General features: G+C 40.3%; 1 protein-coding gene across 1 annotated transcript in view; it reads left to right on the top strand.

Annotated features, from left to right (window-relative positions):
* The window catches only part of LOC118428497 (unconventional myosin-IXAa-like), a 64,334-nt gene that overhangs the window by 19,770 nt on the left and 21,736 nt on the right, over positions 1-22,828 (top strand). The window contains exons 2-4 of the mRNA XM_035838582.1: positions 17,628-17,768; positions 21,271-21,413; positions 22,419-22,582. Coding sequence (XP_035694475.1) covers positions 17,628-17,768; positions 21,271-21,413; positions 22,419-22,582 — 448 coding nt within the window. The remainder of the gene's footprint in view (positions 1-17,627; positions 17,769-21,270; positions 21,414-22,418; positions 22,583-22,828) is intronic.

Raw genomic sequence — 22,828 nt, 5'->3', positions numbered from 1 at the left:
ACTGTGACCACAGATGACCTTGTAGCATCCCTGGTCAATCAGAATTTCATGCTTGTCAGAGGATTTTCTCCCCAGTATAGGGCGTCCAGGGGCATCAAATTTCTTGTTATTCTAAGAAAAGGGCGTCCAGATGACGCGTTGACGCATGCCTGGCTAAAAGCCTGACCAGGGGTGATTTGTGGAAGACTGTGAAACATTTCTCCAGTCAATACCACAGAAGCCCCAAAGTCTGCCTAACCATATTCTGGTGCCAGTCCAAAACTGTTTAACAAACACTTGTCCCTAATTTGTTTGCCCATTTGATCTGAAGTGTCTGCTCCTGTATTGCAGCCAAAGTTTGCCTTTTCCAGTTGGATTGAACAGTATTCTAATGCATTCAAATGTGGCCTGCCCAATACTGGAGGGCATTTCAGAGGAGAAGGCCAGAATCAATCACATCTGCCAGAGCCTGAGCTGAGCTGAGCACCTGAGCAAACAAACCCATGGTCTACTACTGGAGTGGACTGCTTCAGATATTACAGCTTTTCTGTATTCCTTTGTGCGACTCTTTTCTTGACATGCTCAACTTTTTAAACAGCAAAGTCACCTCTACTATGTTATAATTGCCAAGTGCCTGTTTGGGCCAGCTCTCTTTTACTTAGAAAAGAAGCAGACAAAGTAGCTTGTCACATTGCCATATTGTTAGGATGAGACTCGAAACTAGTTCAACAATAATTCAATATGTCAATCTTACTTTAAGATGAATTATTTCATGTGAACTGATCAATGACTGGATTACAGTAGCTCAATGACCACATCTACAGAATGCATCAAGGATAAAGATGTCAACGACTTTCAACAAAATATCAATTGTGAATGATGGGAGAGATTATGCACCTTAAGGACCAAAGCCTCAGTAAATCCATAGTGCAAGTATATGACGTTACATGGTGTTATCAAACGTATTCATTTTTCTGAATTTTTTTCTTGATAAAATATATACCCTTCTTAAAATTCTATCTGTAGATATACTCTGTTGCCCCCTGATTTGTCCTTACTTCAGCTATTATCTCCCTCCTAATGGTGTTGCCATCTCAAACTGATGCTGGGAGAACAAGTGCTCAATTTCTGGGCTGTCTAAAAGTGATTACCATCTGTTTTGTTGCCAGCTATAGCTCAGGTAGCCATTGAAGTGTGTTTTAATTGGCTGTGATAGAGGAGGCAGCCATGCATAGGTAAGGCTGATGTGATTAGGGATTGATGCAGAAGGGTCATTTGCAGTCCAGTGGAAATGATGGTCCATTTTCTCTTGGTGAGGATTTATTGAAGCATAGATCAAACAGAGTATACCAGTACCCTAAGTGTAGAGGTGATCATTGATTTTATTGCTGCTGTAGGCTAGCATAAAAAGAAGTATCTATATTGTCCCATCATCAAGGTTATTAACAGTACGAAATGTTTTCAATGTGTCACTATTGCCCCCATGTTGTACCCATTAAAAATTAAAATTGAGATGTTTCCTTTAATTTCTTACTAATTTTGTGCCTATTTATGGCTTCATAGATTGTGTTGCAAATATTGGCATATGTGATGTGCAGTGCCAGTGTTTGAAAGTTGGTATTGCTAAAAGCTTCAATGTGCCTAAACAAATATCATTTTTTAAAATGCTGGTAGAGGTTATAGATGTGTATGTGATGGATGAACACATCTGCAGGTTAGGTCATGGCCCCTGCTTTCCCTTTGACATAGTTTTATGCCCCAGTACTTTAATGTTTCCACCCATAAATATATATATTGATCTGTCTGGTTATGGGTTATTTCCCTGATTGTCTTCATAATGAAATAGCTGCAGTCCCTGGGTTAGAAATACTGTTATAAAACGTTTCCTATTGGACCTCTAAAATTGTCTTCATTCATAGTTAGAGTATAATAGACCAGTTTCTTCCAGATCACTTCAGTGTCACTGACGAAAATTGGTGGATGCCAGTTGAAACACCTGACCGTTTCTAAAATCTTATCCTGTTGCTCGATTAATTGCTTTTTGATATTACAACAATGTACATGTATTACCTGGATGTCTAACCTTCATCAACGTACTCAAGTTATAACCATATACTGTGATATAGACCACAACAGAGTAAATAGCCAGGCAAACAGTTTACTAGCTATGAAGAATTGTTGGTAGAGTAGGTCTTGGCCCAGGCATACCTGACATAATACTATAATCCCACCTCCTGTCTTCAAAGCACCAGTCAGACAAGATCAAAGTCTCAGACTGGCAGTATGATCTGAAGGGAACAATGGTTACCAACAGTACAGCTTCACTTGATATCAGCTACAATTATTTTCGTCATAGCTGTAACAAAGTATTCAGGTTTGGCATACTGATTCATGTATTATCAACTGGAATGGGAATTGTATGAAAATGGTGTATATTCTTCTGGTCTCCACAGGTGTAAAATGGTAGATTGGTAAATGATAATGAGGTTAACAAGCCAGCAACCTTTTCATTCTGTATGTTATTTTCCTCTCTTTAGGTAATGACAGCTTCTGCTCCAGAGGAGTGGGTAGATAAGAACTGTGCACAGATGATTGCACACCCACTCTTTTTGTTAGGGTTGTCCCTATCAAGTGTTCCAAGACAGAGCTGGTTGGGTGAGTAACGGCCAGTAAGTCAGGTGACAAAACTCATACTGAAAGAATGTACAGGTGTGCAGTGATATGCACCAGGTGATTAATACCTGTGATGGGTCATCACACAATGCAGACAGAAGCCGTTAAAGGGGTAGAGGTGGGAAGGACATACAATACCCTTTTGTCAAATGGTATTATCGAATCGATGTCATTTTTGACAATGTCATTAACGTATGACGTATCAGAACAAAGGTTTACATCATTTTCAGAGAACAATCTCTGTGCCCTTCAAATTTATGAGAAAAAGTGTGCCATATAACGTTACCTATTGGTGACCCTGTGATGTTTAGGTAGCTTTATTACATAATTACCCTTTGAAATAATGGTGACTGTTGTGTGTCCTGTGACGTTTTTCAAGAGTTCAATCCGGGTACAGCCCATTCATCATCCTGTAACAAGGCAGTTGTGAACGTTCACAGTCCGAAAAGTTTTGGTATGCACATTCTTGATCATTAGCAGTCTGTGGAGGAAACCATGCAAGATTCCGTTTTGCACCTGAGGAATTTAGCCTTTGGTTGTGGGTGACGAATGTGTTTGTATAATTCATTTGCACAGTCAACCAGTTGGTTTTTGTCTTGTTTTGAATAAACACTACAAAATGTAAGAGATTTAATCTCTATCAGTTCCATTGTGGCGTAGGTATTTCTATGAGAACTAAGGCTACATCTAGTTTTTTGTTACATGGATTTTGTGGCAACATAGAAGAAAGTTCCTTTTGACAGCCTACCATCCCATCAGAATGCCTGTTTCATGTGACTGTTGATGGATGGTGACTTTCACTCTTATCTATAAAAGTTACTGTAACTTTGTTGTTCACAAGCAGGACGTCCTGCGCAGGTAGAGCAGAACACTAAACAGATAAACAGGCCTGAAGAATTCCTAAGGTAGTCTTATGACTCAACACAAGGCAACACAATACAATGCCACAAAATAGAGCACAACACAACACCCACATGTTGTTGTTGATTCTGAATTGTGAGAAGCTACGGTAGTATATAAAAGCTTTGAACAACATTTTGCTTGTGTTTGCTTTGGAAAGTGTTGCCAGGGGCATATCACTTTGTCATTCCAAATATGCCCCTGGATATGATTCATCTTCCAATCCAAGTGATGTATCACCACTTCTAGCCTTTTTAGGCATTCAGAAATGTTGCAAAACTTGCATTGCATGAGTGCTTGACAGTTTGCTTTAAGCTATGATCAAAATAAAGTGTCATGCTGCTGCTGGGGGTCCATTTCATCTCTGCCAACTTTGGAAAAAGGAAAATATACTCCGTTAATGATTTTTTCCTTCTCATTTTCATCATTGTGTACATGTATCAAACTACCAACACACTAGTGGAATACATTCTGCTGTGTAAATGCTTGGAACTTTGTAAACTTTTGTTTGAAATGTGATCAGGACATGATCATTTCCCCAAGCTAATAGTGTCCTATTGTATTAGTCAGTTAAGATAAGAGTCACCATTGATAAGACAGAAGCCTCACCTATTGTGTGGTCCCTCTTGTAATTTGCTCTATGATTGTTTGGATCATACTTGGAGACCTGGCTGTTTTCTTGGATTGTTTGTAGATCATTACTCTCCAAGCAGAGGTTAGTCTCCAGCTTAAGGCCGCGAGACAAAAATAAGTACAAAATAGAAGGCCCGATAAAAACACCTAAAAAGATGTCAAAAAACAGTCAGAGCCTAACCTTTGCTTGGAGAGTAGTAGATCATGAAATTAATGTCTTTCTGCTTGTATTCAATGATAGAATGAAAGGAAACTGACTGAAACAGGAATGTTTAAGGCTAACTGTTCACTATTCTTTATATGTGGTCATGGGAGTGAAAGTGGAGAGTCTAAGTGCACACGTGTTCAAGAGTGCATACCTGTGGTAAGAGTGGCACAGGTGTGACTATGATGTAACATGGTTGGGTCACATGTAAACATTTACAGAATCACGGACAAACAAACCCACGATGATTTCCGCAGCATGCCTGACTTCTCATGCGAAAACATGGAATTCAGTAATTGGTGCGATGAGTGAAAAAAGCAAGACTCTTTTAACAGTTTTCAGCAAAACTTAATAAAAGTAACAAATGTTAATTGTTGAGGGGGAAAAAGGGAAATTTTCATTTGAACTAGACCATAAACCGTCTCAAAAGTAAGAAGAGAGTTGACAGCAATTTTCCAGATTTCCATTACATATAAGAAGCCTTGTACATATTGAGTCTGTCTGTCCCTTAAGAGTTCTTTTTAATTACTGCCCTTGCTACATGGTACTGATGACCCATGTAATAGAAGTTTTAGGTGACAGAGCCCTGCTTCCTTCTCCATCTACACAACTGAGTAATATACAACAAGTGATGACAGCAATCGCACAGGTGTGAATCCACCTGTCCTCTGTCCTGTTTCACGGCCTGCACATCCAATCTTCCCTTCCATCTTAACCTTCCTGGGTAACTCACCTTACAGTGATCTGTGTGTCCTATCTAATTTACCTGCAGGGAGAATAGAACCAGGCCATTGAGACTAAAAGGGGCTTAGCCATAAACCATTTCTGTATGGTTGTTATCCCATGAGGCATCTCTGCAGGGGACCCTCCTGTCTGTATTGGTGCGGCCCTGTGCAGATATGCCATGCACCCCCGCTCACCAATGGGCTGTTGTAGACTCTGTAGGGTTGTACTTCCGAACTACAGTTTCTTGTACACTGCAGGTGTTTACCCAACTTCTCCTGTGGTGATTTACACAAAGGCTGTGTTCTGTTCCCAGGGTTGTGCCTTGTAAGGACAAGTTAGTCGCTTTACTCAAGGATGTTTCTTCCTTTTTGTTGTAGAGAGATATAGAAAAGGTAACCTTTTGATAGCCAGGATCTTTATCAGTGTTATCCTCCCAGTGTAATCAGGTAATGTCAAAATGATACGATATCAGGAAAATATTGGAGCAATACAACTTATGTATTCTCTGTTATGCCATCATATTACATCCAGTCCATTTATTTATGAATGATGTGCAGTATTTTGTCTTTGATGTATTTTAAACTTAAAATTAAAGATAGGGCACTTGAATTTATACATTTAAATACATGTTTTTGAGTATCCATTGCTATTTTTTTGTCAATATCATTTGTAAATGTTATAGATTAAAAGTCATGATCAACTTACCAATTGTCAACCAAATTTCAGGGTCCTATAATGCAATGTCCTTGGTATTATTCATTCTTCTAGGCCTTGGATGGGATTGTCTGACAGTGTGTATTTGTGTCAACCCACCAATCACACCCCAGCCACTCAGCTGTGTCATGCAAATGAGCGGTGGTGGGTGTGTTGCCTGCCTGCCTGGCCAGTTATCAGTCACTTGTGCAGTCAATTGCCAGAGTGTTCTGTTACCTGGCCTGTGTTTCCGCACACAGGGGGAACATGCTGCTGTGATGTCACACTCTTGCTCTTGTTAACCGACTCTTGTCTACTCAGAAATGAGCTACAATAAGAGCTTCCTTCTGGATAAGTACTTCTACGAGCTGAAACTGCTTGAGGACACTGGGAAGAAAGGTAGACTGCTTGTGTTGTGTACTATAGGGAGGGTATTGCCACTGGGGTCATGATGAAACATTGTTGCATGCTTTTCAGTGGAGAAGCCACCCTGGGTAAGCCTGGCTTTTAATAGGTTCCTAGTGTCTGATGTGCCGCACATGTGGCTGACTGTAGTACTGCCTACCTTTTGTTGGAGCTTGATCAATTCTGTACGTATGTTGAATTCTATCTAAACGTGGAAAACTGTATTAAATTGCCACAATAAGTCTGCTCTTATACAGGTTAATTGGTGTGCCTGACCTGTCATTCATAATCACAGCTTCTTCTGTCTAAACTCTGACCCTGTTGGCCTGTTTTCATGAAGAACTGCTCATGTGACGGTAATCTGTTTAAACAAAGCTGCCAGTGCAGACTTCAACATGAACTGGTTTATTTACTTGGGGATTCTGTTGGCTGTTACTATTTCAAGTCTTTCTCCCATGTGGTCAGAAATGCTGTAAATACACCCCTCTTGGGAATGAATGATTGGTCTGGGTGGCCACCTTTTCTGGGGTTCCCTTTGCTAAATTGTGATCAGATGACACTATTGTGTCAGGTGTTACAGCTATAACCTGTAGACTTGCAAAATGAAACTTAAATTAGTGATCAATGTGAGATGATAGCCAAGCAGTATTGTTCCATTTGGCATAGATTTTTGTATAAAGATTGTCAGTGGTGTTAATCAGTATCAGCATCAGAATAGTGAAAAACTATAATTAAACCCATTTACAAGAAATTAAACCAGTGATTTTGTAGGAACCAGATCTACTTATCACAAACAATTTTTGTTCACAGGTAACAGAGTAGTTTTTAGTCAGTCATGTGGTATGAAATATAGTAACAAATTGATCACATGTAAATATCATGACCCAGTACACTGTTTTTTTTTTGTTTTTCCAATTGCCCCACTCTCCAAGACAATTATGAATGAATGACAAGTCTAGAGATATTGCCATAGTCAGCCATATCATGAAACCAAAATGATAACATGCTAGTTGAGTTGATTATATTGATCAAGCATCAAAGACCACTAATCAGATGGTAAGTTAGTGATCATGTTACCTCCAGTCTTTATATGGTGAAGCTTGCCAACAATGGATAGAAATAACACACACATATTTTTGCACTATGTTTACATTGCTGGACAGCTTCAGGCAAAATCATCTGTGAAGCAGAAAGGAAACTATTGCTAAAGGAATGAAGTGAATGAACAGTGTCTAAAGTTACTGATCGGGATTCCAGAAGCATGCAACATGTCCGCCTGTTGACCTATGTTACTGTGTCAAATTGGCTACACAATTCAGTAAGTTTTATCCTAACACAGTAACAGTTCCCTGCATGAATGGTTCAAAAGTATGGTAGGACAAATATAGAAACCATGGGGCTGATCTCCCTGTCTGTGAAATTTGTCTGATGGTTGCAGGATCAGATTTGTATGGTTAGGTCCTTAGGCCTTTCAGAACACTGCACAGCAGGTAGCTTTATTCTTGGCTCCAAAAATAGGGCTGCAGTCTCTCTGCTTTTCTCCATTCACATGGCAACTGGTTTGAAACATTCAGAGGAGTCACATCATGTCCGTACTTATTATATATGTGGATGTTTTAATGTTTTTGAGTTTTATCAAAATGGTTTAAGAAATTTTGGGAAATTGCAACTGTCTATAAGGTTATGTTCATGAATGTTAGAAAGTTTTGCAAGATAGCACATACTCAGGCAAAAGTTTGCTGTTGAGTGTTGGGTGCCTTGCATGCAGTGTATGTCTGTCTGGTGGGACAATGGTTTCTCCAGTTTCTCATCACTGTTTAGGGATGTGTGACTGATGTCTGTACCAGATACCCAGGTGTACATACCAAACCCTGACATTGATAACAGGACATGCTGGATTCCATCTGTTAAAATGAAGTTGTTGTATGTGTTCTGCCTAAATCCTGTTCTCCATGCTCCCAGTAATGGGGGTCTCAAGACAGGGCGTGGAGAAACAATTTTGCCAATTTCTCTCTTGGAAACCCAGCATCTCAGATTTCTCCATAGAAACCTGTGACAGTGTGAGGTGATGGAAATGGTTGGGAGACCATGCAGACAAATGATCATGAAAAATGGTAGGACCTGTGGAGAGAATGGTGTGTAAGCAGATTAGATATAGAAGAGACTATTTATCCTCTTCCTAAAGATGGTGTTCTAAACCTTTGTTTACCTGCATACATGTATAATTATTAGAGCTGTCAGGACCTGTCCCTCTGTTCTAGGACGAAAATTTGCTTGCTGGGACGAACAAAAACTTACCCCATCCGTCCCCAAATCCTGAAATTCAGTATATTCATCCAACACAGGACTAAAATCGGTCGGTTCTTGCTGGACCCTGTCCCAGAGAGCACTGAACATGTACAACTATTGTGGTCATAAACTACATTGTATCAGCAATCTTGTATCAACAAGAACCAATCTATATATAATACTGGTAGGGTGTTTTACAGTGATTGCCTGTCAACATGCTTGTATAGGGCTAAGCTTTATTGGATCATATCTTTAAACAGGCCTGTTGTACATAGAGACTTCCATATCAAGCTGCTTGTTTTTGTATTCAAAGATTTATTGAATGGTCGACCATTGGATAGCAAACACATGGCTGCGGGTTCAACATTTTGGACAGCGGCACTCTATTATACCAGATGCCTTCCTCTGTAAAACTGATCAGGTCACCTGCCAGATGAAGAAATTTGCATGTTTATGAAAACCTTCTCTGGAGTTGCCTGAGACCATAACTGACCACCTGCCATCTTCTAAATTAGGTGTGAAACCCAGCAAATGTCAGTTATGTGTTGGACCCATTTTACAGGGATGTCATGCCCTGAGCAGGCCTGTCCCCTACTGAGAAGGTTTCTCCAAGTTGGTCCATTCTTCTGTTACCTTCTCGTAGATTGGACTTTAGGGTCAATCTACCATGGCTGTCACCCTGTATGTACTAGGGTAAAGATTGATATGTCCCCATCCAGAAAGGAAACCATGTCATCTGAAAAAGGAAAGTCCTGCCCCTTCAGACAGTACCCTGTAGTGCACACATGCAGGCAATGCCCCATGTAAACAGTAGCAGTAGGAGGGGGGTATTGACACCAGACTGGTGAGGATTGGGGCACTTTATGGGAGTACTTCTTTTATTGTTGGATTAGGTAATGAAGTCAGCAGAAGGTCTGTTGTTCATTTTATGGGCCAAGCTGTTACCTCGTGCATGGCAGAGGGCGATTGTTTGGCCATAGTGCAGGGCAAATCGTGAAGTTATCAATGACAAAAAAAAGATACCTGATCCTGAGTACCACTGTGGACCTGGACATGCTACTTTGTTCTATACAACATGCAGGAGCAATTTCATAATGCCCTGCCCCTTTCCCTTTTGTTTTTTTTTCATATCTGCAAGGTTGAAGTCTTATTTTTTCCCCCTTGGACAGTTCTATTTGTGATAAAACTAAAAGTTCCCCACCCAGTACACAAACTGTTCTGCCTTGCACGGACGTGAATGGAAAGGAAGAAGACTTCAGCTTTGATTGACAGCTGATGTGATGGATGAGTTGTTTTCCTCAGACCCCACTCTCCAGAATCAGCTCTCTATCAGCATGGCTGAATGGCAGGTAAAACTCTACTCCATGCAGGTCTGCATTTGTGGACAAAACATCTTAGTTTTGTTTGTTCCTGTTATCTAGTTACAGGGAAAATATCAACATTATTTACAGACTGTGCTAGAATCCTGAAAATGGTGGAGAAATGATGCTGGCATTGCTATTGAAGAAAACCATGTTTCTTCAATCCAGCCAGCATTTTTATTTGAAGCTTTGCTGTCTGCAGTTAGCATGTGATAACAGTGCTTACATGTTTGTCTTCCAATTCCCAAGAAATACATATTAGTGCCAGGATTATGTTTTGTTGTTTCCCCATCCTCCCATCTTCAGGGAGGTTTTTGGCCACTTGACCACAAGGGCTTGCTCTACCTGTATGATGTTTGCTCATTATCTAGAGCATAAAGCATAGAGAGTGGGTGGGAGAGACAGAACAGGTACCAGGTATAAACCTGAGGCTTTCTGTGTTTGAGGTTATGCTTATTTCTAACCCCCCCATCTTTGATGACTAATCCTGACAGGTGAAACCAATCTATCCCCCTGATCTACCTGACTACTTAAACATCTCTAGTACCAGCCATGGGATTCACATCTTAGTCTGATGTGCGGCATGAGAGAAAACTGTCTCCTTCTGTCTGCAGCTGATTAGTTTGCATGAGAAAATATCTGTTAGCTGTAGGAAATGGACAGGTTTATTAAACATCCATCTAAGTGTAATAGCAGGCAATTTTGCTGCCTGATTTGAGACAAGCCCAGCAAAGTGCCATAATTGGTTTCCTGTTGGGTTATTGGTCATTAGTTCTTGTCTAAGTGTTATTCCCAGGCAGAACAGGTGTCCATCTTTAACATGAGGCTGCTATGGGGGTGCTGTTTTAGCAGGAAGAGAAGTTCACAGAACTTCAGTTTCAGCATTCGGAGCATGTAGGGAGGAATAAGCCACTTTGTCTGATAAGGGCACTGCTGCTGTTGGGAAATTACTGTACCTAATTCACTTCTCTTGTTTGGTGAAGTTTGGTGAAAGAAAATACTTTTATCTTAGATTGCTCAAACAATGACATGACCATACCAGGACAGAGTTCCAATTCCAAATTATGATCATTGTAAATTCTACTTCGAAAGGTACAGATTCTTCTCTCTGTACTGGTGCTTACTGGGTGTCCAGAATAGGGTGAATGCAATTGAGTAATGAGAAAACCACATTGAAATGAAAGTGGCAAACCCATTGTTTGGCAATGAAACAACGTTAAGAGCAGTGGATGTGTTGCCATAGGAATATGGTACAGACAGATGGCCAGAACACAGAGGGGGGACCACAAAATTATAGTGTTCTTGGTGTTTCCAGCCTCGCTGGAATCATATATCTATCCCCTTATGTATTGTGTGACTCAAACGTCTGTCACACATACAGCCAACCAACCATCCAGGCTGCTGGTTGGAAGCTGGGTGCAGCAGGTGCTTTGTCTTACCAGCTCTATTGGTGGGGATAACTAGATGAGTATAGTCCTGCTTACATGTACCACAGTGTGGGGATGTGCTGGCTGAGCATGCAGACTCGGACTTAGAGCTTGGGTTCACAGTCACAGAACGTGTTGAACATGTTGGGTAATTATGTTTTATATTGCATTCAGTTTTTGTTTACAATGTGTGTACTGTTGTTTTAGTATACCCAAGGAAAAGTATGAACATGGAGAAGAATACTAAAAAGCACTGTAGTGATATGGCTTTGTATGTTGGTATTGTTTACAACAAGTAGTTCAAATACAATTATTTCACTGTAAATCTACTTCAGTTTGTGTGATTTTATCATGAACTAGAAATGAAGATGGATGGAGTTGAAGCCTTTTGTTATGCACAAACCGTGGCCTTCGAACTGAGAGAGTGACTGAGTGGTAGAAAGTTTGTGCGATTTTTGCTTGAAGCTAGTAGAATCAAGATGAATGGAGTTGAGATCTTTATTTGTTATGCACAAACTGTGGTTTCAAGACTGAGAAAGTGGCTGAAAGGTATAACGTTGTAACTGGTGAATGCTATTTACCCTACCTTCTTAAGTCTACATTGTAACTTCCTGCCCGAGTAAACTGTATGTCATGAAGCATGTAGTGTGAAAGTTCCCCTCTTTATTCTAGAGAAGTCTGTGGCTCTATAACGTTTGCTTAAGAAAGTGTTCCAAACATCACAGGGGGGCCATTAATGTCAGGAGAACATCCTGGCAGGGGATTCGGTCTGACAGGGCAAATCTCAGGTGTCAGCAGAGGTTCTAAGGCAGATGACAGCACCTCTCACCCAGGGTCACTTGACCTGCATGGTTGGGTGGGGCACATAAAAGAGATTCTGAGGGAAATTAAAAGTGGAAATTCTTCAAAGTCCATAGTGTCAGGGGGCTCCATTAGGTCTGAAGGGCCCTCCAATGTTACCAAGTGAATGTGCTCTCCTGCGTGGGTATGGTATTTCCTCTTCATAGGCATGACTAAGTCACCCCTTTCCTGATGTTGTACAGAGTCTCTTTTGTGGTATTTCTGTGATTTTAATGATTCTGACAACTGGCCCTAGATCTGTAGTATCAGTGTCAGGCAGAGCTCTTTAGCCTGGCTCTCCATACTGCTAATTACATTTTGACAAGTGTTTGGTGTTGTTTACCATGGAGCAGTATAGACTTCTGGTGGACTGAGTCAACAGACTGCTACTTCAGTTAGACAGGTGGTCTTTCCTTCCAGACATTATCTTAGAACTTTGGTGATGATAAGAAAACAGCCTTTTTAAAGCTGTGGTTACTATGGAAGTGTTTTAATCAAACAACTTCAGCACTTGACCATAATGTCTTTGATGTAGACACTTTTCCTGGGACCTTTAATCTTACCGGTAGGTTTTACAGGTGGTCTTTCCTTCCAGTTGTTATCCATTGACAAGAAAACAGCCTGTATTGACGATTGTGGTTACTATGAAACTGTTTGAATCAAACAACTTCAGCACTAATTAAAAAGAATAACTTGAACCTTTTGATGGAGGCACTTTTAATGGGATTTAAGTGTTATTTGTTAATGAACCATGCTAGAACATACAATGCATATGAGACAAAAATATCAATACAGAAAAATTTGTTTGATTTAGTGTCATATAAGTGGATCAATGTAAGCTGTGGAGGAAGAACTTGTAAGAGATATGTCTGTCCACATTCTGGTCTTACCTTTAAGAGCTTTCTAGATACTGATCTGAAGTATAAGATAGAAAACTGGGCAGGCATCTTTTTCTATTTACCTGTAAAGGATGGACCTTCAAGCATCTGTGACTGTTGCTAATGCAAACCCACAAACTGACTCGGATGAAAATATCAATACGGAAAAAATTGTTTGATTTAGTGTCATATAAGTGGGCCAATGTACATTTGTAAGCTGTGGAGGAAGAACTTGTAAGAGATATGTCTGTCCACATTATGGTCTTACTTTTAAGAGCTTTCTAGATACTGATCTGAAGTACAAGATAGAAAACTGGCATCTTTTTCTATTTACCTGTAAGGGATGGACCTTCAAGCATCTGTGACTGTTGCTAATGCAAACCCACAAACTGACTCGGATCCAACAATCTGTACAGTTTTTTCCTCGCGATCTATCATCACTTTTTGAGTCACTTCTATGACTTCTATGTCTAAGAACTGAAGAAGTCGTTCTGGTTGTGTATCTCTAGTAAGACCAATGCAGTCTTTGATACTAGTAGGCATGCTATTCATATTGACGTGGCAGCCAGGGCTGGGATTAGGTGGGCGTAAGCTTCAATGGTCTTGGTCTTGGCAACTTTCTGTTGAAGTTGGAAGGGTAAGCTGGTCTCAAAAGGTGGCAGTCATCAGTAAAATGTCTGTCTGGAGATGAAAGGGAGCCCAGGAAGGCCAAGGTCTGTCTGAGGTTCCCTGGCCCAACCTGCCAATCTAATAACCAGTAGTGTGAATGACAACATGTTTGAGGCAGAGTGCAGGTTGAAACTGCCTCCTGTAGCATGGCCAGGTCTCTGTCATTTGTGTATATGATCTGTATGAACAAAAGACATTGTTATTAGTACATGTATTATGCTATTCTGGGTGCAGGGCCTGTCCGCTCTGCTGTAGCCTCGCAGCTGAACTAACATTTGAACCATGCATACATGGACCATTGTCATCAGCCAAGGATGCACATGTCATCTTGGGTCATCAGGAGGGATTTTTAGGATCTGACCCTGGCACAAGGTCATGATGTTGGTTTGTCTGTGCTTCTGTCAAAGAACCCGGCAAAAACAGAAAACCCATGTTCCTGCATTGGCCTTAGGTTATTGTAGCATGGTTGATGTGAATATGACATATATAGACATTAGTCAATCAATGCAGCTGTGTCCCCACTTAACTAGATATCACTTGGACAGTGCAAACCTTTGAATTAAGAAAAAGAAATTGTCCATAGGGTCTGATTTCCTAGACACTGGGCCTCTTGAAAGTTGGGTTTACTTCGTGATGTTACTTGTTGTAAGTTACAAAGCCCATGACTGGTGCAGGTGTGTGTGTGTTTTTGTGTTGGTTTGGACCTCAGGTGTGCTGGTGAAGCAGTAAGTGCCGGTCAAGATGTTTGCACAGCCTCAAGTTTGTGTTGGGTAGAAGTTGGAGCAGTTACAGCACCACACACATTACCTCCCAGGTTGTGTTGGTTAGCTATCATGCTTCCGGAATGTCAAGTGGACCAGAGACCCTTCATTTGCAGTGACATTGCTTGTAACTCTAGGTCAATGATGTTGATGTTACTGCATAGTCTAACCTTGGGGGTACTGTGTGATGTTGAAAGGAAAGATTTTCTGCCTTGATCTCTTCTGTATTGCTATGCTCTTTTGTGCCAGTAATCTGGACTTCCACTTTCTTTACATCAGCCAACATCTGCCTAATGATTGGTCCCAGAAAGATAATGTCTCACACAGTATATCATAATGGGCCACTGTTTCTGTACCACATTAGGAGTGCTGCAGCTATGTGTGTGGTACTACTGGTAGCAAATGTTGCAGCCACTTGCAGGTATGTCAGCTGCTAGCTGTAAGTTTGGCCTCAACTGAGGAGGACAAGTGTTTATTTATCTACCAACAGCTGACTAAAGTATGAGACTAACTGGTAGAAACAGAAGCCTTCTTGCCTTTAGACTGTACCAGGATGGTTGTATGCAGCAAGGTACGTGTTACTATGGATGAGCATGTACAAATTAGATACAAGCTAATTGATACCAGTAGTACAAATCTGAATATATTTTGAGTAATTGCACCAGGGATTGTGATACCTGTAGGTTTTGTTTGAATCTGTCTGTTTTTGAGCTACTGAGGGTGTTGTCTGTATGATTTTGTAGTATACTACTTGGTTTTTCCTTTGTTTGTCTTAAGTTTTACATATACATGTTCTAGCATTACACAGGACTGAAATATTTATGTAAATGTATCTTCCGTCCTGCTGTTGCAATGCTATTGAGTGCATTGTATCAATACAGGATAAAAATATTCACCTTCCTCAAAAGTTCTGAATACAAGCTTTCCCTGTTTTTTTCAATAATGTATGATCAGCTTAGCACAGTTGACATCCATTTGTCCTCTCCCAACACAGCATTTCGACAGAAAAGTGCATATTGTCTGTATTCTCTTCTATGCTCAATTGGCTACAGACTGATGATTATCTGCATTTCCTGACCTGGAAAGATCAAAGGGTCTGTGATGACTTCAGGTATCAACCTTGCACAGGTGGCAAATATGCTGGATTACCATTTTCTTAAGGGTGGAAGAAAAAGTCTTTGTCCTAAAATTGTTGTCTTAAGGCTAAGCCTTAAGGTCCGGATAGACCTGATAGCTAGCCTTTTGAACCATTTGTTTCCAAGATATAATAATGAAAGTAGGAAGTTGTTCTTTGATAAAAAAAATCCATTGGAATGTATTCTTTCTTTCCAGATACAAAAAGTGAAATGCAAGATTTGTATAATTTCATTTCTGATCTCTAGCTCTATCCCTGTATCTAGCCATGTTCTCACAGAATCTGTGTGTGGGTTCTATCTCAGCTGTTATATGAGACGTTCTAGCGAGGGATGTGTGCCCTGAGGGAAGACAGCAGGATTGATGAGTTGGCCTTGTGATTTGCTGGTAATGAAGAAAGGAAACCCTAATAGACCTGAGGCCTTGTAGTAAGCACAGTTGACATTCCAGCTGTTATCAGACAGGAGTTTTACATTTTCAAATTTATTAGAGAGAAACCTAAGCATAGACTGATATCAGGGAAGTCAGTGTGGGGTCTGTAATTGCAGTAAATTATCCTTGCATCACTTTTGTTGGGTATACTCACCTGGTATAATCAATAACCTCATCATGATCACAAGTATAAGAATCCATCAATCAACAGTTACAAAGAAGGGCTTTGTTTGCCTACATATGCTTCATACTGGAGTAAAAGTCCACTAAGTCACCAGAAGCTTTTGGAAAATCTTAAATGTACATTTGACATGTAACAGATGACATTTAAAGCTTTTTATACTATGATGTTTTAGATGTTTTCCTGTACTTGATGTTGAAGTGAGAGGGCCTAACAAACTTTGTAATGTCATTGCTGTATTTTGTCTTGACAGCTGGTAACCTCCATAAGGAAAGCTACATTATATCTTGTAGCATAGGATACAATCGAATACGCCTGATCTATGTCAAGGGTTGTTTTATGTGCTGAAGTCTTCATGTCTGAAGCACTGCCAGTATATCAAGGCCTTATCAGCAGTGTCCAGCTATCTGGGTTGTCCAGCATAAAGAGATCCATCACTGTCATGTCATCCTGTCATGGCAAGCTCCATTTGAACCAAGTCATCTGCTTGAATTGTCATGTTTTCTAACATACACAAGCATGTTCTTTCACATTGACCTCTGTCCTGTCATGTTTGGTGGTGCAGGCTCTCCATCATGCAGAGTTAATTACTTTCCAGAAGGTCAGCTTGGACAGTAATTCCTCATGAATATGTCCTGGCAGACCTGTGCAGATGTCCATCAATAGATGCCTTGTATGTCTCTGTCCTTCTCTCATGTCATACAGGCAGCTGCTTACTGATTGACCCTGTCTTATCACAGGTCAACCCTAAAAATTACAGTCCACATCATCACTTCAAGGCATACAAAGAGGCTGTACTCTCCTCTATATAGACAATAGCTAATATACTAGTAGTGAGTTAGCATTAGGCGAATGTGATGTATGCCTTAAAAATGCTAAGGTAAGGTAACATTTTTTATCTTAGACAAATCACTCTAGTTTATACATATAGCAGAGTTCCAAAGAAGCTGTCTTCTGGAATCTCTTTAAAACTAGTAAAATGCTGAAAAATTAGTAAAATGGTTGTAACAAGCTAGATAGAATCTACTGGTAATATACCAGATGTACAACTGTTATGGCTATGCTGAACAGAAATTGGTGTCATCTCTCCTGCAGAACTTCTATCTGGCTCCTATCTTATACCTTTTGAGAATAGGTGATGACCTCTCCAACCTGTTCTCACCTCTTTATCATGCCTATCTGTCCCATGATTAACTTGCCAGTAGTCCACATTCTTGTCCTGATTCATAGCAGGAGGTAGTGAAGATAAGGACCTCCCCAATTGATTTTATATCTTTAGGGACAGAACTTGATCTGTCTGGGGATGAATTATGTCAGAAGGGGAAGTTGTGGCTGTCCTGGAACCATGACATGATGGCTTACTGGGTGAGAGTGAAACTTTGATGAAAAGGTATCTGGTCATTTGATTCAATATCTGATAGTTTTTTCTTTCCTCATGCAGCATCTACCTCAGATGATGTTGAGCTGTTACGAGAGCAGCTGAAGTCCCTGGGTTCGGAGCTTGCATCCATCCGCTCAGCCCTCAGCATCAAAGGGGAGGACGACACCAAAAGTCGCACCTCCAGAATGTCCAGTCGGAGAGGTGAGTACTTCAGAGTACATGTACAGTAATTAAACCTTAAATCTTCTTTTCTCTGCTGAGGTCCTGTTGGTCAATTAAAGCAGTTTATCCATGAAAATACAGAATATGAAAAAGAAAATATTGTTTATTGACTTTTATCCTGAGGATGATGGTCTGTGAACAAAGTCTACCAACCAAAGACAGTTAATAGGATTATAGTTAATTATAGAGATTTCGAGACCCTGGGATATTGGTGAGGGTGTAAAGCCTGTCCAAACACTCTATTCACCAAGTATGTTAAGAATCTGCTTTGGAAACAGGTGTTCTTTTTACTGTCCCATGACCCACATGCCCCTAGCGTTAATTTCACCTCCTCTTATAACAAGAATCTGGGTACAGATTGGCCAGATTGTAAGCCTCTCCACCTAAAACTTGACCTTCTCCTCCAACCTGTAAACAGACCAGAAGGGAAGCGTGTTGTTTGTATGGACCTTGTCAGTACAGCGGTCTGACCCTGGTAGTAGGGCACATTCCATGCATGAGTGGGGACCTGAGCAGATCAGCCTGGGAGGACCCCATACAGCATAAATATCTCTTCTCTGTAACATTAGCCAGACTTGTATAAAAAGGATATTAGAGTTATTCCACACAATGCATTTAATTATGGATGGACCAGGAAGGCCTGTGGGAAAGACTGTCTCTTAGAACATTGAATAGTCTACAGAAGAGACCACAAGAAGCAGAGCCAAAGAACAGGAAATATACGGGATCAGACTTTCAATATGGAGCTTAATGTATCAGATAACAATTTAGTTGTTACACATACCAGTTGATCATACATTAGAAGAAATGGTTTTCCCTGAGCATCTGAAAAAAGACTAACTCTACTGCAAAGACATAGGTTGTTGGATTTTTTAATGTAGATTTTTATCATAACAAGCAAGGGAAATAGTATGAATGTTGAGTATAGCACTTTTTGCTCCTTAGTAGAGGTGATGTGCAGCCTTGTGCTTCTGTTTGTGCTCATCCATGGTTATAGGCCACAAGGCTGTCCATATTTGTTATTACACAAAGCCCTTTCCAGGGGAAACTTATCCCATTGTGCCAGGTGCAACAACAGGGATGTCGGCCCCTTTAGAACTTTGTCCCACCTTCATCCAAGGTGGCTTTGACAGTTCTTACAAGTCATACCTGCCGGCCAGGTACTTGGATTACCAAAATGGTGTGACATATCAGGGGCTTCAGGGGAACACAAAGCACAAACATAAACACAGCAGTGGATCTGGTATGTTTATTGGTTTAATTAGAATAACCGATACTATTTGCCGTAATAGAAACCCCAAGGTTGTGCAAATCATTACCCCAGGGTCAAGGCCACCAAGGTCTTTGTTCTGGTTGGAAGATGTCACATGCTTGAGCTGTTTGTAGTGAAGTACTATACTGTATTGTACATTTTGTGTAATGCATCTGAATAGCAAACATCTAATGAGCCAAGGAGTCTCTATTAGAGGTATGGAATACTTTTAATGGCTTGTTGTAATGAGTGCCCAGACCTTACTATTTATTTGTTTGTGGAAGTTTGGAAGAAGTACCTGTATGTAATTTGTGTTTAGTTCAAGTTTGGAGACAAGGTCCTATTTCCATTTTGAAAAAAGGGTGGTGCACGGGTAGCATGCAACATTGCAAGGTCAACAGACAAAATGAAAACTGGATTTAAAAGGCACCTTAACCTTAAGGCAGATCACCTGTGTGGATTAAGCGAACAATGCTCTCTATTTTTTGCCAAATCTACCATCATCCCTCGTCATGCAAAGTCATTCAATTGCCATGTTGTTGCCATGGTGCTAAGTGGATTGTGTCAGCTGTTTCATCTCCATAATGGAAAACACCAAATGAAATTTTAGCGACAGAAGTGTAGGCCTTTTTATTCCTGCATGTTTATGCTTTCCCCTAATGTTCATTCCATACATGAACTTATCAACGTTCCAACCATTTCATCCTGTTTACATGTCTCCTTCCTGTAAAGGATGCTATGCTAAGTGTTCTGGGTTTCCCCAAGACGTAAACACTGAATTCCTTTTTGTAAGAACTTAGAGGAGTCTCCAAGGTTTCTTAATTGAGCCTTGGCTATATGGTGAAAAGACTTATTGGATTGTGGAGAGAGAACTAAAGCAGTTTGGTCCACTTTTTTGTAAACATAGATGTTGTGATGTGAAAACAGGATGAGGAATAGTGAATCATGTGGACTGGATATTTGCAGGCCATGCACTCTATAGGTAAGTTATAGGTAAGGTGACAGTACGATTAGGTTTGAAGTTAAATTACAAAGTTGAATACGTGTACCTTGACAAATGTTATGAGAACTTGTATCAAGTTGTTGTGTTTTAGTCATTGCAGCTGTGATTTTTATTCCCGAAATAGAAATCCACAAGTGGTTGTCAGTGTTTTGAAAGAAACATTATTTCCAAGGTATCTACCAGGGAAGAGAAGTGAAATTACCAGTATATTGACATGACACTGCAGTTACTGAACAATTCACAGGTTACATCTTTAGCTGTTTTAGTGAGAGTATGGCCCTGCACACTCTGTTACAAAAATGGACCACTATCCACCATACTTCAAACAGCCTAACCTTTGTCGCCCACCTGCGGCTGGTACAGTGTTTATGTGTTTAGTGTCCGATGATAAATAGAAACATCAGGGCAGGTGCCTTATTGGATGGATGGGTAATGATGCAGTACAGGTTTCTATGTTGGAGGACACAAACTAATGCCATGATGATGGATGCCCCCACCCCCTGTTCAGGTTCTGTCTTACCTGTAGGTTAAAACCATGCTGTGTGACAAGTTGTCTTGTGTTTTAAGTTTGGTCATGTAGAAGAACTATCTCCAGAAATGGTTTGAAAGTTGCAGCATGCATCAAGTAAGAGTAGGTGGCTGTTGTTGCCATTTACATGTACATGGACGTCACATGTTAATGTCCTCAAACCAGGAATGTTATACAGGGAGTTGTTATGGGGAACAAAGTTTATATTTAGCCAGTAAATAATAATGACTTTTATCAGTAGATTGTTGGTTAAGGTTGCACTCTTTCCCATCTTCATTGCTTGCTGATAATGCAGGTCCTGGTATGTTTTTTTGTTTTCATTTCCACCCAATGCTAGCCCCATATTCTCCCATACAACTCATAATAAGCCAAATGAGTGCTAAATTTGAGATTTGAGATTTGAGGATTTGAGAGTTGGGCAAAATACAAGTACTGTGAGAAATGAATTGACTAAAAATCAGGACTAATGACGGATGATTCATGCATTTTGTTGATAATCATTGTAGCTATTTTTAATTTTCTTGCAGCAATTTTAAAGATGGTCCTGACAAGAGACTTTCAATTTTGTAGACTAACAAGCAGTATTTATTTTTTTAGCTCTGAAGAAAAGGGAAGACATAACCTCATTGTGACTTGGTTGTGCATTTCACAGTTTAAACGTTCCTATCTGTATTTCAATTTCTAAAATTTTTCCCAGGTTCCCGGAGAGCATCTGTGACCAGCCAGTCCAGCCCAGGCCGGTTCTCCCACATGACGGACCTGATCCACCTGGCCGGCCCCCTGACAGAGGACGCCATCCTCCGCACTCTGCAGTCCAGATTCTACAGCGGGGAGTATTATGTGAGTCTTGAATTATATGTCTTGGAAAAATAGCATTATAGAGATATATAGAAATCTTACATGTTTTGAGACAGAAATTTCATCTTCATTACAAATTTGGGAGAAATTGATTGAGCAATATAGACAGGGGTCACTTGAAAGTTTCCAGTTAGTTATGCACTGCAGCAGCTTCAACACTAAGCATCTTTAGAGTTGTCTTGTAATTCAAAAACTTTAACAGTGGGCCAAACCACCCTGACAATCATGTGAAATGCTAACAAGACCACCTGTTTGAAATGGTCTTGTCTCAAAAATATTTTTCCTCATTTAGTGCTTAGATTATGAAATTGTGTTGGTGTTATTACCAGTTCTTTCCCAGGACATTCCTTTGACCAATTTTGATAACCCTGTTTAATGGAAATAGATACAGACGTAAATTAGTAGAATATTCCCAAGGCATGTGTTTCTGAAAAGTTGCTGTTGTGCTGGAACCTGAGTACTTGTTACCACTGAGTTTTACCAGAAGAAGAACAAGAAGCCATGTTTATTGAGTTGCACTTGAATTATGCAACACGTATTGTTATTGTAGTACACTTACCATGCCCTTAATTGTGCAACAACAGCAAAGATAACTGACATTACGAGCCAATACCATCACATAAAGCTGTCCTGTATCCCAGTTCCTATCATCATAATGCAATAAAAGTCTACATAAAACTCACTGTGAGTCACAAAGAAATTCCCAAATGCTGGAGATTTGCATCTGACATGACAAGGTCTAATTAGGATGTCTGCACTCTAAAATGACAGTTTTTATACCAGTTTAAAATCCAAGGCTGCTAGCGGTGCTTTTCTGCATTGGTACACAAGTTGGATTAAGACTGTTTGGCAACTAGATCTGATTCTTACTTTTTATCACTTTTTGTTGAAATAAAGGCTCCACGGGTAACATTATATTGATTTATATAGTACTTGGATAAAGAATGCATGTCAGGTTCAAAGTACATTTTCAAAATCCTCATGCAGACCAACATAGGACCGATCACTGTGCTGGCCAACCCCTACAACTGTAGTTTTCCCGATGTTGCACTACATGCCGACCCAAGAAGACACCAACCCCTACACAGGGTGGCTAAGGACACTGTCAAACATCAGCTGGAGACTGGTCACTCACAGGTTGTCATCTTCAGGTGGGATAGCAACCTTTATGTACAATATATTTCAAGTGGACAGCTGCCTTATTATTTTTTCCCTCTATTTTAGACTATACGTTAAATTACTGTCAAAGAGAAATGAAATTGGACAACAGCAGGTCAGCAGTACCCACAACCTGTACTTTATGTTGTCAATCACCACTATATGAAATGCTTAGACACCCTTCTCTGTTAGTCTTCTTTATTGTCTTGCCAATTAGAGCCCTGTTTTGCCTAACCATC

The sequence above is a fragment of the Branchiostoma floridae genome, chromosome 13, assembly GCF_000003815.2.
Source record: "Branchiostoma floridae strain S238N-H82 chromosome 13, Bfl_VNyyK, whole genome shotgun sequence".
Lineage (NCBI taxonomy): Eukaryota > Metazoa > Chordata > Leptocardii > Amphioxiformes > Branchiostomatidae > Branchiostoma > Branchiostoma floridae.
This window is presented reverse-complemented; position numbering and strand designations above follow the sequence as displayed.